The following is a 14,711-nucleotide window of genomic DNA, read 5'->3' as shown; positions in this document are numbered from 1 at the left end:
CCCCCCCAAATCACCTTCCATCTACTTCTATGTATAGCATGCATGTATGTAGTTACTTACACGTTTGCCTCCCTCATTAGAACCTGAGCTCCTTGAAGGCAGGAATGTATTTTTGTTTTTCTATGAAACTATGGAAAATTTGGATAATACCAGTGCATACATACCACCGGGGCTGTTATGAGGATCAAATGGGAAAATAACTGCAAAGCTCTTAGCACAGTACCTGGCATGTTAGGTGACTACACACATGGGTTTCCTTTCCCTCTATGTCCCTAGCACTGGGTATAATGCCCACCCAGCACATAGCAAGTTCTTCAGAAATGTTTGTTGACTGACTATTCCTGATTCTCCAGCCAGGCAGTGTGGTGTACTAGAAATGGGATCTGGAGTAGAGGGCCTGGGAACAAATCCCAATTTGGTAACTTACCACCTATGTGAGGCACCTGATCTCTCTGGTTGCCAGTTTACTCCTCTGTAAAATGAGGCGGTTGGGCTAAACCATCTTCAAGGCCCCTTCTAGCTATAAGTCTATGATCCTAAGGTTACTAATGGTCTGGAACCTTTACCTGCCGCCCTAGAAGGGACTGCATCACTGTGAAGGTCTCTTCTCTCCAGGGCAACTCCAAGATCTGTCTGCAGAGGAGAGGTCCTAAGTAAGAGGGAGGGGAAGGAAGAGTGGGAACAACTCTTCCCCTCACCTCCTGGCCCATCATATTCTTCCCACCTCCCAAAATCAGGATCTCAGGGGCAGGAGTAAGAGGGAAATGAAGGGAAAGCAGCAAGAAAAGTCCTTCTGCCATCAGTCAGCAGGTCAAGAACAGGCATGCTCCTGCTCTCTAGGAACTTAGACCCTAGCTGACTGCATAGAACACAGGGTAGAGGAGAAAGACCATTGGATCTTGAATCAGGAGACCTGATTCTAACCTGACCAGTGCTACTTAATGGCTTAAGTGACCCTGGGTCACTCATTCTTCTGGGCTTCAATTTTTTCATCTGTAAAAGGAAGGGATTGGCTTAGATGATGTTGCAGCTCTATATTCTAGGCGCCTGGGACCAGCATAGGGCTGTGCGCCTTCCCTGTGTCTCCAGAAATCCCTGCATCTCTGTGAGAGTCTCCTAAGTGATACAGGAGTACTGACAAAAACCTACAATTGGTTCTACATGGAAGGTATAGAAAGTGAATACTAAAAGTGCTAAGGTCACAGAATGGGGGACAAAGAGACAGGAAAGGGAGCAGAGGGGACAAAATTAGTCATAAAAGACTTCCTGTTGAAGATGAGCCCGCCCACCCTGATGATGCCAATAGAAGCCAATCTTCAACAATCACTGCCTTTTTGCTAGTGTACAGATTCTAAGGGCCAAGTATCTACTATTACACTGTCTGATGAAAAGTAAGAGGTCAGGGTGGCTAGGTGGCGCAGTGAATAGAGCACTGGCCCTGGAGTCAGGAGGACATAAGTTCAAATTCGGCCTCAGACACCTAACACTTACTAGCTGTGTGACCTTGGGCAAGTCACTTAACCTCAACTGCCCTCCAAAAAAAAGAAAAGTAAGAGGTCTTTTAAAAATTGTTTGTAAAATGGTATATAGAAGATCACTAAATGTACACTCCAGAAAAACCAACAGGGATTTGTGCTTAGAAATATATTTACATATTATTAGACCCCTCATATTGGAGGCTGACAGTATCTAAATGTTCAATGTTCATTGATAGATGTGCTATCTATGAGAAACTGCATTTGGTAAAAAAAGAATTAAAAATACTACATAAGATAAATAAAAAATAGCAATGTACATTATGCAATAATCAAAGCAGGAAGCAAACCCCACCCCCCAATTCCTTCTGCATTTGCAATCAGTACTGTACAATGTACACCATATCTTATATCCGTCCTCTAAATGCCATTCTGTACAATTCAGCACTCATAAGAGCAGCTTCCAGTGCTATCATAGTGAATGCTATCTTGTTCTCTAATTTTTTTTTTTTTTTTTAGCAATCGGGGTTAAGTAACTTGCTCAAGGTTACACGGCCAGGTGTTTCTGGGAGGGTGCTAAGAGTCTGAGCCTGGATTCAATCCCAGGTCATCCCGACGCTGGGGCCAGTGCTCTTACTCGCTGTGCTATCTGGATGCCCCTTGTTCTCTAATTTTTCACATATGTACACAACTGGTCTCTCAAACTAGACTAAATGCCCCTCTAAGGGCAGAAGTAACATCTTTTACTTCCCTCTTCCAACAGGACTCAGCATGGGACCAAGCACAGGGGAGATGCTCCATGCAAGCATGATGACTGAGCCAGGCCTCATCATTTCTCTGGGCCAAGGTTTCCTTATAGCAGAACAAGAGGGTTGGAATAGAAAACCTCTTAAGATCTATTCCAGTTATAGATGCACTGCTGATGCTGTCCCAGGGTCCCGAGGGCTGCCTGCCCTCAGGTAAAGAGAGACAGGAGAAGAAAACGTGCTTACTTTAACATCAGCACCAGCAAGTCTGACTCCAGAGCATCCCCCTCCAGCAGGCAACAAAGAAGCTCTGTCTGCATGGGGCCTGGGGCAGAAGAAGAAACAAGATTTGGATCTTAGTGACAACAAAGTAACTGAGAATAGGATCCCTGGGCAGTCCTGAGAAGGCCATGACAAAAGGTAGAGGGACAGGCAGGAGACATGAACATTGGAGCTTAATCAGTGAAGCAAATGGGGCTTTGCTGACCCACTAATCTTCTCCGCCCCCCAACCCTCTCTTTTTGAGTCAGAAATAGGTCATGGGCCAGACCCGGAGTGAAAGGATACAGAAGACAGGCCAGGGATTAGGATTCTATTTGTGCAAAAGGATGGAGCTAACCCTGAGGAGTTTGACCAACCTGAGCCCGTGGCCTGTAATGCTGGGATCATGAGGCCTCTGCAGACAGGGTGAGGATACCTGGCACCAAATGCAGTTATGGCAGCTCTCAACAGACGAGAGGCTGAAGCTGTCAGGGAAAGAATCTGGAAGGAAAGAAAGACATGGGAAGAAACAGGATTGGGTATATCTGGAGAAACTCCATGTACAGCACCTATCTTTAAGTTCCTTTGATGAGGGAAAAGTGGTTGTTGAGGGACCCAAGCCAAGGCATGAGACTCTGGAAGCAGGAAGCTAGGGGATGCCGCCCAGGAAGCAAGGCAAACAAAACCATCCTTCTCAAGTAGGTAGGAGAAAGCAGCGACACCAGTCATTACCTCCCACTATGTGCCAAATCTTGCCCCCAGCATATACCTGTTCAAGAAAAAGGTTCCTCGCAAGTATGGTGGCACTGCTGCAGCTAAGGTCTGGTGAGAGCGCCAGGAGCCGGTTGCAGAACTGCAGGAGGGCTGTGTCCGAGAGCCGGGAGAGCCGCAGCTGTAAGCAGAAGTTCTCCAGCTAGGACAGAGAGCAGTTAGACAGCAGATCAGCACAAGGCTCACTCACAACCTCAGTCAAGCATCCCATAAGGCCAGGCTGAGAGAACCACCCACTCCCACCTAGTGAATCAGAAGCAGAGGACCAAGGAGTAACTCCAAGTGTCTTCCAGTCCTCCCACAACAGACAAGGAAACTGAGGTCTGGAAAGAGGCAGGGTCCCCAGAGGAGAGAGGGAGACAGACGAGACTTGAACCCCAAAGCTCTCCTTCTCACCTGGCTGGGGCTGCACTCATGGAGAAACTGCAGCTCAAGTGGTGGGGCTCCCTCTAGGCCCTAGGGAAAGAATTACAGAATTATAGAACGTTAGTGCAGAAGAGATCTTAAAAATAATTTATTTGAATCCCTCGTATTACAGAGGAAGAGCTCATGAGAGGGGAAGTGCCTTGCCCAGTCACAAAGCTGGTCAATGGTGAGTCTGGTTCTCAGCTCTTTCCATTCAAGTGGCTGTCTTCAGAATTTTACACTTCTTACATAATTTATATATAATGCTTAGATAATTTTACACTTCTTATACTGTCTCTCCTGGGACTTAATGTCCTTGCTTAGTCTGATGTGTAGTTTCAGGAGTCCAATGGCCATGAGAGCAAAGACATGGGGAAGCTATCAAACACTCACCTCCCATTCAGTCTCCAGCAGCTCCAGCACTCGGGGCACCTGGTCCTGAGGAAGAGAGGACAGTCATAGTTGAGTCTTATCTGTTCCTACCTCCCTTCCTTGAGCAGCCCTCAGATTGAGCTCCAGGTCCCCAGAGACTGTCTTTTTTCTACCAGTTACTGAATATACACTCTTGGGAGAGGCCCTGGGCCAGTGAGAATAGGGAAGAAGAGCAGCCACAAGAGGAGAACAAATCAAGAGACAATGACCTTTGGAAAGAGGTCATGACATTTTAACTTGAAAACTAAGAAAGTACCTCATAATCTATGAAGTAAAGGACGTGCAAATGGGCCTGTGTTTCCCCTATCTCATGTACCTGAATGTGGTGCCAGGCAACCCCCAGGCTTATACGGGAGAGTAAAACTGGATGAAGCCCTGGGCCAGTATAAACGCGTGGTGAGAGATGGTCGAGGCAGGACTCATTTTAGAGTCAGAGGAGTTAGAATCGGATCCTAGCTCTGCTGGCACTTATGATTTTATGCCTGTCACTTAGTCACTAAAGGCATCAGTTTCTTTATGGGTAAAAATGAGAGGACTGGCCTAGATGAACTGCAGTCCCAGGCATCTCTAATCACTCTCTCCTTTCTCCCAGCCTTCTCTAACCAATCTGCCTGCAGCCTCCCATAACTCGCCCATCCCCTTACTCCAGTCAACGTCTGAAGCCCCAAACCTCGCACCTTGATGGCTTTGGGTAACTCCAGAACCTCAACCAGCTTCTCCTGCTGTCCGTCACTGGTCCCACTGCTTGCCGCTTCCAGAACGGGCTGGTCACTGCTGCTCTCAGGTCTCTGGGGTGAAGCTCCGCCCTCTCCCTCAGGTAATTCCTGTTCACCTGTGGGTCTCTCCTGGAGCGGCTGCTGCTGCTCCTCTTCTTTCTCTCCTTTCCCTTCCAGGGAGCGAAGTCTCTTAGGGCAGGCTTCTACCACAAAGCCCTCAGGCTCTGCTTCAGGCTCCTTGCGTTTGCCAGGACGCTGAGTGCCCGTGTCCCCAGTCTCCCTGAGGTCCAGAGGATAGCTTTGTCTCAGTCCTCGGCCTACGTGTCCACAAAGGCTTTGGAGCCGTTCTCGGCACCCTGGTGTCAGTGGAGAGGTCTCCCTGGTCACCTCATCTCTAATCAGTTCCCTCTGAAGCATCTCCCCCAGGGCCCAAAGCCAGGCATCCAGGTTAGGGTCACGTCTGACTGCCTGGAGTAGAAGGAGGAGTCCACTCTTGGGAAGCTCAGTACGAACAGCTAACAGCAGGGACAAGAGGCTCCTTTGGCACAGCTGGGGCAACAGCAGCAGCAGTGGCTTCCTAGGCAGTAGAGGGAAGAGGAGGCAGTGAGGGCATCACACTGAACAGGGGGTCACAACAAGGGGCAGATGGTGGTGGGAGTACAAGGAAACTAGAAAGCAGAACCTACAGAAAGCACCATAAACAGAGTGGGGGAAGGAAGGAGATTCATTCAAATACCATTCAACAAAGATTTACTGAACACCCATTGTTTTAAAGATACCATGAGGGATAAAAAGAATTCTGATCAGTGTCCCTCAAGAACCTCAAGGTCCCCTCAGAGTCCCAGTCTAACATCTAATGGGGAGAGTAGGCACATAGCATTATAACACAGATAATAAGCGATCCCATTCACAAATAGGTTGTCCTCCAAAAGTCTGTCTGAATGTTGGTTATCTAGAACCCAGAACACATATTCCTAAAGAATTATAAATGATAAAGCATTGTAAATGGTGGATTCCTTGGTTAACCCACTAAGAAGGACCAAGGGGAGTAGAGCTACATACAAGATAAGCCTGAATTCTGGATTCTAGGAGCAGGGGGCCAAGTCAGGCAAGAGAAAGAGCAAGAGACTTTTCTGCCCCTTTTCAGGGTTAGCGGGATTAGCACTATGTAAGGCACACATTTATTAAGCACATACTATGTGCCAGGCACTACTGCAGGTGCTAATGCAGAGTACAAGTGCAAGGAATGAAACAATCCATTCTGGCAGGGTACTTACATTCTAATGGGGGACATGAGAAGTCCCTCTGTATCTACAGCATAAATATGAAATAAATAAATCCAAGATCTTCAGCCTTCCATCTCCTTCTACATCCCCATGCTAGTGCTACATCTTCTCTCCCAGCTCCAAGGCATGCCCTTCTACTCTTTGCCTCATTTAGGCCTACCGACCTCCTCCTCCCAAAGCAATAGATGGCAAAATCATTCTATTTTCCTTCCCACATAAATGGAGTCTTGGAAACTGGTAATGTGACCCCTGAGCAAGTCATCTAACTTGTTTGTCTCAATCTCTTCAATTATAAAATGGGAATGATAATGGAACCCACCTATAAGGGTGGTTGTGAAGATCAAATGTCTATTTACAAAGTGCTTTTAGCACAGTAGCTGGCATATATTTGTTGTTTGTTCTTCATTTTCTAAAAGGACCAATGACATCACGGGGTGGTATCTTGACTTGCTCATAAATTAGATTTAGATGAGGCAGAATTGCACAAAGTAGTCAGCCTCACTTTCTCTTTCCAAGTCATCAATGCCAGGATGACTGGCGATGGTCCTGGATGCGGTAGATGACCTTGGTGTCTCTGATGTCTGACAAAACTGTAAGCACACCAGCGTCTGCTTCAGCTGCTCTCTCGACTGTTGGACAAATTGTTCTTATCCACCCATTCCATCAAAGGAAGTCTTCACATGCTTGGGGTAGACATCCTCCTACCTCATCTATGGGTGTATGGCCCATTGGACACTGTCAACTTGATGCAGACCATCTGCTAAAATGGTTTAACCAGGGGGTGGCTACTGCCCATGCTATAGCTTCTTGGAGCCACAGGCAGAGTGCCAGGGGGACACCAAGGTAGATGAGCGGCCCTAAAAGGGGCTCACAAGCACTCACACCAGAGGTCCTTCTTGAACAGTCACACATATACTTATCTACCCTTCCCCCTCTGAGTTCTATTGATATGAAGAGGAAAGCAATCTGATTAAAACTTACTAGCAGTAATGTGTGAATGACAGAGTCCTTGTTTGCATTTTTTTTCATTTTCACCTAGGCTCCTTGTGTACATTTAGAAAGAAGACTTTAACCGGTCCTTGGGTGGTCACTCTATTGCTGTTGCTGTCTTTCCCAGTTATATTCGCTTCTCCTACATTCCTTTTGTTTGGGGTGTTTAAGAAGCAAATAATCTCTTCAGTTCTGGTTTTCTTTCTCAAAATGTTTCATATTCTTCTTTATTATTGAATTCCATCTTTTGTCCTTTAGGGTTAGGTTCAAATTTGCAACACAGGTTACTCTGGGCTGCATTCTGAGCTCCACTGTTCTTCAGAATACATTATTACATTCCCTCCTCCTTTTTCTTGTGGGTACAAAATAGTCTTGCATTATTTAAATGTCTTTTTCATTGTAATTGAAGGTCTTTCTCCTGATGGCTGGAAGAACTTGTTTTGAACTGAACTGTCAAATTTAACCACTACATGTCTTAGAATTTGCAGCATTAGGTTTTTTCCTGAAGGAGATCTGTGAAATCTTCCTATTGGAATTTCGTTTTCTATGTTCAGAAGTTCTAGGCAGTTCTGTTCTAATACTTCCTTCATTATGGTGTTAAGATCATCCATTCAAGATCAATATATTTTGCTTGCACAGTAAGCATATTTTATTGTAACGTTCTTGTTTTTTGTTTTTCTTCTTTTAGGCTGTCCTTCACTTCTGTATGTGCATTTGTTTTGGTGAGGCTTGCCATTGGAGATTCAAGGTTTTCTATTCTCATTTTTGTTGTTCAGGACATAAATTCTGCTCTCATAATTCTCTTTTCAACCACTCAGGTACAGTGTGTTGTGGCTCCATGTTCTCCTCAAAATCCACAGGGTCTTCTATCTCATCTAGTATTAGATTATTTTCTTTTATTCTGCAGTATTTATTCATAGATGTCTGAACTCATTTACTAGATCTGGAGGCCAAATTTCTTTCTGTTGTTACTATTTTTCCTGTTGATTTATGTTCAGGGTCTTTGAGAGTTCTTTTTCTTGAAATCTTCACTACTTTTAGTCTCCCCTTATCCCCCTTTTTCTTATTACTCACTTCCTGACCCCTTGCCTTTGGATTGTGGTTTCCTTGGAGGCTGTATCTCAAAGAGTCTCAGTCTCCACCCACACTGGGCAACTCACCATTCACAGCCTACATCTCTGCCCCAACAGACTTTTGAGTGGTCAGAATTGGTCTCTGCTGGGTGCTGTGTTCTGTCCCGTGCAGTATCTTGTGCTGGTGATCTGTCCCACTCTCTCTGCTGTTCAGTTCTCTGGTCCAGTACTGACAATTCAGAGTCTGTTTAGCTGATAAAACAGTTCAGCACTTTGCCTCACTGGTTCTTCTGGGTTGTAGCCCCAGCAAGCTTTTGTTTCTCAAGGGTTGTGGCCAAGCTAGCTATCCAGACCTGAGCAAACTTCTGGAGCCCAGAGTCAAGTTCTCCATGGCATTTGAAAATGGGAGAGGAGACTGAGGTATAGGAGTGGGTTTTGACATATATCCAAGTCCTGTCTTTGAGTCTGCTAGTGCAGCCTGCTGCCAGTACTGTGGAAGGTGAGGAAGGGGTGTTGAGTGAGCTCAGGGTCAGTAAGTGTTACCTTTTGGGTTTGGGGAATTTTTTTAAATCTTCTTTTGGATTCTGAGCGTCCTAGACCATGGAAACAATGGAAAATGTTTTATCTGTGACACATAAAAATTTCTATTTTGGAGAGGTCTGAGAAATTGTGGGGATTGGAGAAAACATCCATCATCTTGTTGCCCACATGACCCAGAATTCAAAAGTCTGCATTTTTCAAACATTTAATCCTAAATGGCAGGATTTCTCTTAGCCATAACAGAATGAAGTATAAACTTCAGGAAGTATGGTGGAAGAGACTTAAGTATCTGGATATATCCCTTGACATAAGACCTTCCTTTCCACCACACTCCCCTCAAGTCCCCTACGCTCTTCCATATCTTTACATCTTCTTTTTGTGTCTTTCCCCATTAACTTGTAAACTCCCTGAGGACATGACTGGCTTTCTTTTTCTTATCCCCTGCTTAGCCCAGTGTCTAGCATGTAGTAAGCTATCAGTAATCTTAAACCTGCAGATTCTCCAAAAGTTTCAAATTTTTTTCACTCCTTAAAAATGAATACGAGACATAGAGAAAAGGCTATATTAGGAACTGCCTGTATTCACTCACTGCCCAGTCAACTAACATTTATTATTGCTTTTTTTTGAGGAGGGAAGGTAGGACAAATTGGGGTTAAGTGACTTGCCCAAGGTCACACAGCTAGTTTTCGTGTGTGTGTTAAGTATCTGAGGCCGGATTTGAACTCAGGTTCTCCTGACTCCAGGGCCGGTTATCTATTCACTGTGCCACCTAGCCACCCCTACTAACATTTATTATTAAGCTCCTACTGTGTGCTAGGTACTGTGCTTAATGCTGTGGATATGAAGAAAGACAAGAGAACCCCTGCTGTCAAGGAGCTCGTCGTCTGATGGGAGAGAAAATGTTCAAACAACCCTTCCTTAGTTGTGTCCAACCCTTCGTGACCCATTTGGGTTTTCTTGGCAAAGATACCAGAGTGATATGAACTCAGGAAGATAATGATGCCCTAGCACTCTGTCCACTACACCACCTCCCTGCCCCATAAACAATTTCGTACACATATAAATTTGTACAAATAAAACAAACAACAACAAATAAATTTTAGTTGTTTCAGTTGCGTCCAACTCTTTGTGACCCTACTTGGGGTTCTCTTGGCAAAGATGCTGGTTCGCCATTTCCTTCTCCAGCTCATTTTACAGATGAGGAAACTGAGGCAAACAGGGCTAAGTGACTTGCCCAGGGTCACACAGAGAATAAGGGTCTGAGGCCAGATTTGAACTCAGGAAAGTGAGTCTTCCTGACACCAGGCCTGTCACTTTGTCCACTGTGTCATCTAGCTGCCCTGGTTAGAGATTAGTGAAAATAAAGATGTAATTTTTTTTCCCTTATCCAAGTTCACAGAGCCCTTGAAATCTATGAAAGAGATTTACCCTCATGCATCCCAGGTTAAGAACTCCTGATTTGGAGGATGTTTTGTACTCCTTTTCCTCTGACATTACATCATGCTTATCTATGAACATGTCTATGTTCTTATCTATGAACATTCCTTAAGGACAGGGGCAGTTCTATAGTTTTTGTATCTCAAACCTCTAGCACAAAGATTTGTATGCTAGAGGTGCTTAATTAATAAGCAGGCATATCCGTGGGCTTTTTCCCAGGACCTTTCCTTTTCCAACTTTAGGCTCAATCTTCTCTGGAGAGTTTATCAGCTCTCAATGGGTTCAATGATCACCTCTAAGAAGTCAGATGCAAGACTGATCTCAGGGTCAACTGCTCTAGGCATCTCCACCTGAATATCCAACAGGCACCTCAAATTTAACATATGGAAAACAGGACTCATTATCTTCTCCCTGTTCTACCCCTCTTCACTGGATTATATGATAACAGATTTGGATCTGGAAGGAAATTCTGACATCATCTAGTCCAACCCCTCTCATTTTACTGATGAGGAGGAAACTGTGGCCCAGAGAGGTTTAAAGACTTGCCCAAGTTCACACAGATAGGAAGTGGCCAAACCAGAATTTGAACCCAGACCCTCTGACTCCAAATCTAGACCTCTTTGCACTATATCAAATAAATGAAACCACTAAAAATCCAATACTTCCCTATTTCTGTCCAAGATACCATTATCTGTGTAATTACCTACATTTGAAATCTCAACATCTGGGAGTCATGTCTCTCACTTTTTATATCCAATCAGTTGCTAAGTACTGTTGATTTTATATCTGCTATATCCCTCATATCCAAACTCTTCTCTTTACCCACACAGCCACCACCCCAAGCTCAAGCCCTCATCACCTTTTGGCTAGCATATTGCTAGTTAACAGCCTCCTAATTGGTCTCTCCTCATTTCCAACCCATTTTCTACCCAGCTGCAGGTACACACACCCCTGCTTTAAAAAGCTTCACTGACTCTAGAATAAAACACAAACTTCTCTGTTTGGCTTTAAAGCCCTTCACAATCTGGCTCCAATCCATCTTTAGAGACTGATTTCACATTATCCTTCTTCATACACTCCATCTTCCAACTGATCTGCTTCTCATTTCTCCTATGGGATATTCCACCTCTAGTCTCCATGCTTTTGGACAGGCTTTCCCTTATTCCTGGAATGCTCTCCCTCTTTATCTCTACATCTTGGAATCCCTGGCTCCTTACAAGGGTCAGCTCAAATGGAAGGCTTTCTTGGTCCCACCACCCCAAATTACTTTGCATGCATTTTGCATTACTCATTGGAATATGTTGTTTCCATAGAGCAGAATGAATCCTCCTTGAGGTTAGGGGTTATTTCACCTTTGCCAACTCGAGCACTACCTACGATAACACCTAAAAATGCTTGTGAAACAACTGAATTTGTTGAAAACATACAATGATGTACAGAATGGGGCTGTTTTTACCTTTCTTTGTTTACATCTCCAGCTTTTAGCACAGTGCCTTACATTTAATAAATGTTTGTTGCCTAATTGACTAGAGAAGGAATCAAGGAAAGAGTGCACGCTGAGCTGGGCCCCCGAGTGATCTGGGTAGGATAACTGCAAATTTCATTTTTAGATTTTTGAAGTCTGCAAAGAACTTTCTGCATACACTTCCCCAGTGGGAGAGGGGAGGGTAAGAAGACCCCCTCCCCGACCTGACAGATGAGGACCACCCTGATTGGGTGCCCAGCTCTCTAGATGGGCTCCCCCTGGGTCGGAGCAGGTGGGAGGGGGCCGCCCTACTTACAGCTCCAGGCGGCGGTCGGGCCCCTCGAGCACGGGCTCCTCTCGGCTCAGCGCCTCCAGGAAGGGGCCCCAGCAGAAGGGCCGTTCAGATCTCCCAGCCCGAAGCCTCGGCAGAGCCCTGAGCGCCACCAACACCCCTCCGGGGCCGGACTGCAGCAGCTGCAGCAGGAACAGGGCGGGGGGCTCCAGCCGGGCCCCCAACCGCGCCGCCCACCCCTCCGCCGGCCGACCGGGGTCGGTCCCCGGCCAGGCTGGCTGGCCGGGGGGCTGAGAGGTCATCTTGCTTGAGAAAAGAGCTCAATCTCCAGAATCTGCACGACCCTGAGGTCAGGGTTCAAGGGTCAGCACCTCCCCCTTCTCGGGTCAGTAGGCTCCGAAGCTGCTCTGGCGGGAAGCCGGCTTTACCGGCCTCAGGGCATTGGAGAGGGGAGGAGAGGAGAAGGCTGGAGTGCCAATCCCAAAACATTTCCGGCCTCCTCTGCCCGCCATCTCCAAATGACGCAGGAAGGGGGGGAACGCGAAGAGAATGGGGTGGGGCTATTACGCATGCGTGGCTTGCAGGCAGGGGTTCTGAGCCAAGATCTGAGTAAGAGGGCGGGGCCTACAGGTAAATCGAAACTCGCGACCCGTAGGCGAAGCACGAGAGAAAAGGGCGGAACCATAAGGCTAGGGGCGGGGTCCTGGTGGAGATCAGAGGTCCAGAGCGGGGCCTGGGGGAGGAGCCTCCCGGAGGAGCGGGGAGCCTAGGGGGCGGGACCAGCGCTAGGCGGGAGTGGGTAGGGGGCGGGGCCCCGTGTCTCCCGCGCGCTGAATCCTCCTAGTGGTGGAGCCTCGTTGGAGGCGGGGCTTTCTGTTGGGTGCTCCTCCGCGAAAAGATGTTAGGAGAATCAAGACTGGGTTTTAGGGGAAGGCGGACGGACCTAAGGTGATCCAAGAAGGGAATTTCAGAGATCAGAATTTGGGAGGTGGAATAGCTACGGGTGAAGGTGAAATCTAATGCATGCTCCCTATACACAGATTTAGGGCTAGAAGGGACATCCATTCCAACCCCTTCATTTTACAGATGAGGAAACTGAGGTACGGGAGGGTTTAAGCTACTAAATGTCGGGCAGGATTTGAACCTAAGACTTCCTGACACTTCAGTCCAGCTCTCTTCTCACTGCCACGCTGAGGTGGACCAAAGTCATGGTCGTGGGCTTTGAAGAGATTGATGAACTAGGACAAAATATTAAGGACACATCAGCCTGTGTTCCTCAGATATGGAAGGAAGGGGTTGGAGGAGAAAGGAGAATGAGACAGATGCTGAAACGCCTTCATATTGGAGGGAGAGTAATCATTGCAACATGGTTGGTGCAGGGCTGAGTGATCCCTGGAAAGGTTCCTGGTGATCCTGATTGGTTAGAGGGGCTGGCAAAGAATATTCCAGTTCCTAGGGGCGGCTAGGTGGCACCGACCCTGGAGTCAGGAGGACCTGAGTTCAAATCCGACCTCAGACATTTAATGCTTACTAGAACAGTGTGACCTTGAGCAAGTCACTTAACCCCAATTGCCCTGCTTTCCCCCCTCCAAAAAGCTAAAAAAAAAAAAAAGAATATGCCAGTTACTCCTGTCTGTGTTGCCAGACATGAATAGATGACTAGGGGTCCAGCAAGAGTCAGGATTAAAAATCCAAGATGCAAAAAAAAAATTTTTTTTAATTAAAATCCAAGAAGGAAAGAACAAAAATTCAAGGATGAAGAGAAGTTTGTGGATGATAAAACCAGGATAGTCTCAGTGGTAAGGGAGACTAGAGGAGGAAAGTAACCAGGTAGAGGGATAAGCAGCATGGAGATGAGGACACAGGGAGAGATGACAGCTGGCTCTGTCTCAGGGCTCAAGTGGGGAACAGATGTGAATTTACTAGTCATAAGTCTGGGGGGAAATGCCATTTGATCAGGGTCTTTATCCTGCAAAGTCTTCTGAGGAAAGGGGGGAAGGCTTACTGTACTGTCTTTGTAGCCACATCCCAGGATAATGGGAAATAAGAGTGTAGCCATGCAGTCCATATACTGGGCTGGTCATCAGGTCCAGTGGGCAAAGCTTGGTCATCTGATAACCAGGCAAGGCATGAGGAGTTCCAGGCAGGGTTACATCAGGCCTTTGGGGGCCCATCCAGTAGTTCTATCATATGAAACTTTAGGAGAATCACTATAGTCGAAGGCCCACAAGGGGCAGGTTTGTGTCTTCTTTTAACTCTGTTTATGTGCCTTTGATATAGTCCTTCTGTTGTTGTTCAGTTGTGTGACTCTTTGTGACTGTATTTGGGTGGTTTTCTTGGCAAAGATACCAGAGTGGTTTGCCATTTCCTTCTCCAGTTCATGGATGAGAAAACTGAGGCAGTGTCCCCCCAAGGTCCAAGAAAGCTTTCTACAAGTGACTGTCAATAGAAAGAGGATACTGTGGAGTGTAGAAGGGGCAGGGCCATAGTGGTGCTTGATCAAGCTCTTAACATTTAAATTTTTTTTTTTTTGCTTTTTGGAGGGCAGGGCAATTGGGTTTAAGTGACTTGCCCAAGGTCACATGGCTTACTAGTGTTAAGTGTTTGAGGCTGGATTTGAACTCATGTCCTCTTCACTACACCACCTAGCTGCACCCCCCTTCTTTTTTTGTAAAGGCAATCAGGGTCAAGTCACTTATCTAGGGTGTTTGAGGCTGGATTTGAACTCGGGTTCTCTTGCCTCCAAAGCCAGTGCTCTATATTCTGAGTCACCTAGCTGACCCCCAACAGCGCCTTTCCTAAGGACATTTTTGACAGAGGAG

The 14,711-nt window shown here is 46.3% G+C and overlaps 1 protein-coding gene across 1 annotated transcript; it reads right to left on the bottom strand.

Moving 5' to 3' along the window:
• Nucleotides 1–109: 109 nt before the first annotated feature.
• Nucleotides 110–12,440, bottom strand: FANCE (FA complementation group E). Its single transcript, XM_069073518.1, has 8 exons — nt 11,914–12,440; nt 4,768–5,383; nt 4,052–4,096; nt 3,650–3,709; nt 3,252–3,395; nt 2,860–2,983; nt 2,468–2,546; nt 110–633 (listed from the first exon to the last, which is right to left on the bottom strand). The coding sequence occupies exons 1-8, from the start codon at nt 12,189–12,191 to the stop codon at nt 546–548; spliced, it is 1,434 nt and encodes a 477-aa protein (XP_068929619.1). The 5' UTR covers nt 12,192–12,440; the 3' UTR covers nt 110–545.
• Between the last annotated feature and the right edge of the window lie 2,271 nt (nt 12,441–14,711).

This window comes from Petaurus breviceps, unplaced genomic scaffold (assembly GCF_028583685.1).
Source record: "Petaurus breviceps papuanus isolate PSGF00001 unplaced genomic scaffold, PetGlider_PUasm1.0 90865, whole genome shotgun sequence".
Classification (NCBI taxonomy): Eukaryota; Metazoa; Chordata; class Mammalia; order Diprotodontia; family Petauridae; genus Petaurus; species Petaurus breviceps.
Note: the sequence above shows the minus strand (reverse complement) of the source record. Positions and strands in the feature narration are given on the sequence as shown.

Excerpts from the sequence above, each read along its gene's own strand:
- FANCE (XM_069073518.1), bottom strand. The coding sequence starts at position 12,191 with ATGACCTCTCAGCCCCCCGGCCAGCCAGCCTGGCCGGGGACCGACCCC. Across the intron at positions 5,384-11,913 it reads CCCGACCGCCGCCTGGAGCT|GAAGCCACTGCTGCTGCTGT; the intron begins GTAAGTAGGGCG and ends TCTACTGCCTAG. Across the intron at positions 3,396-3,649 it reads ATGAGTGCAGCCCCAGCCAG|CTGGAGAACTTCTGCTTACA; the intron begins GTGAGAAGGAGA and ends TCTCTGTCCTAG.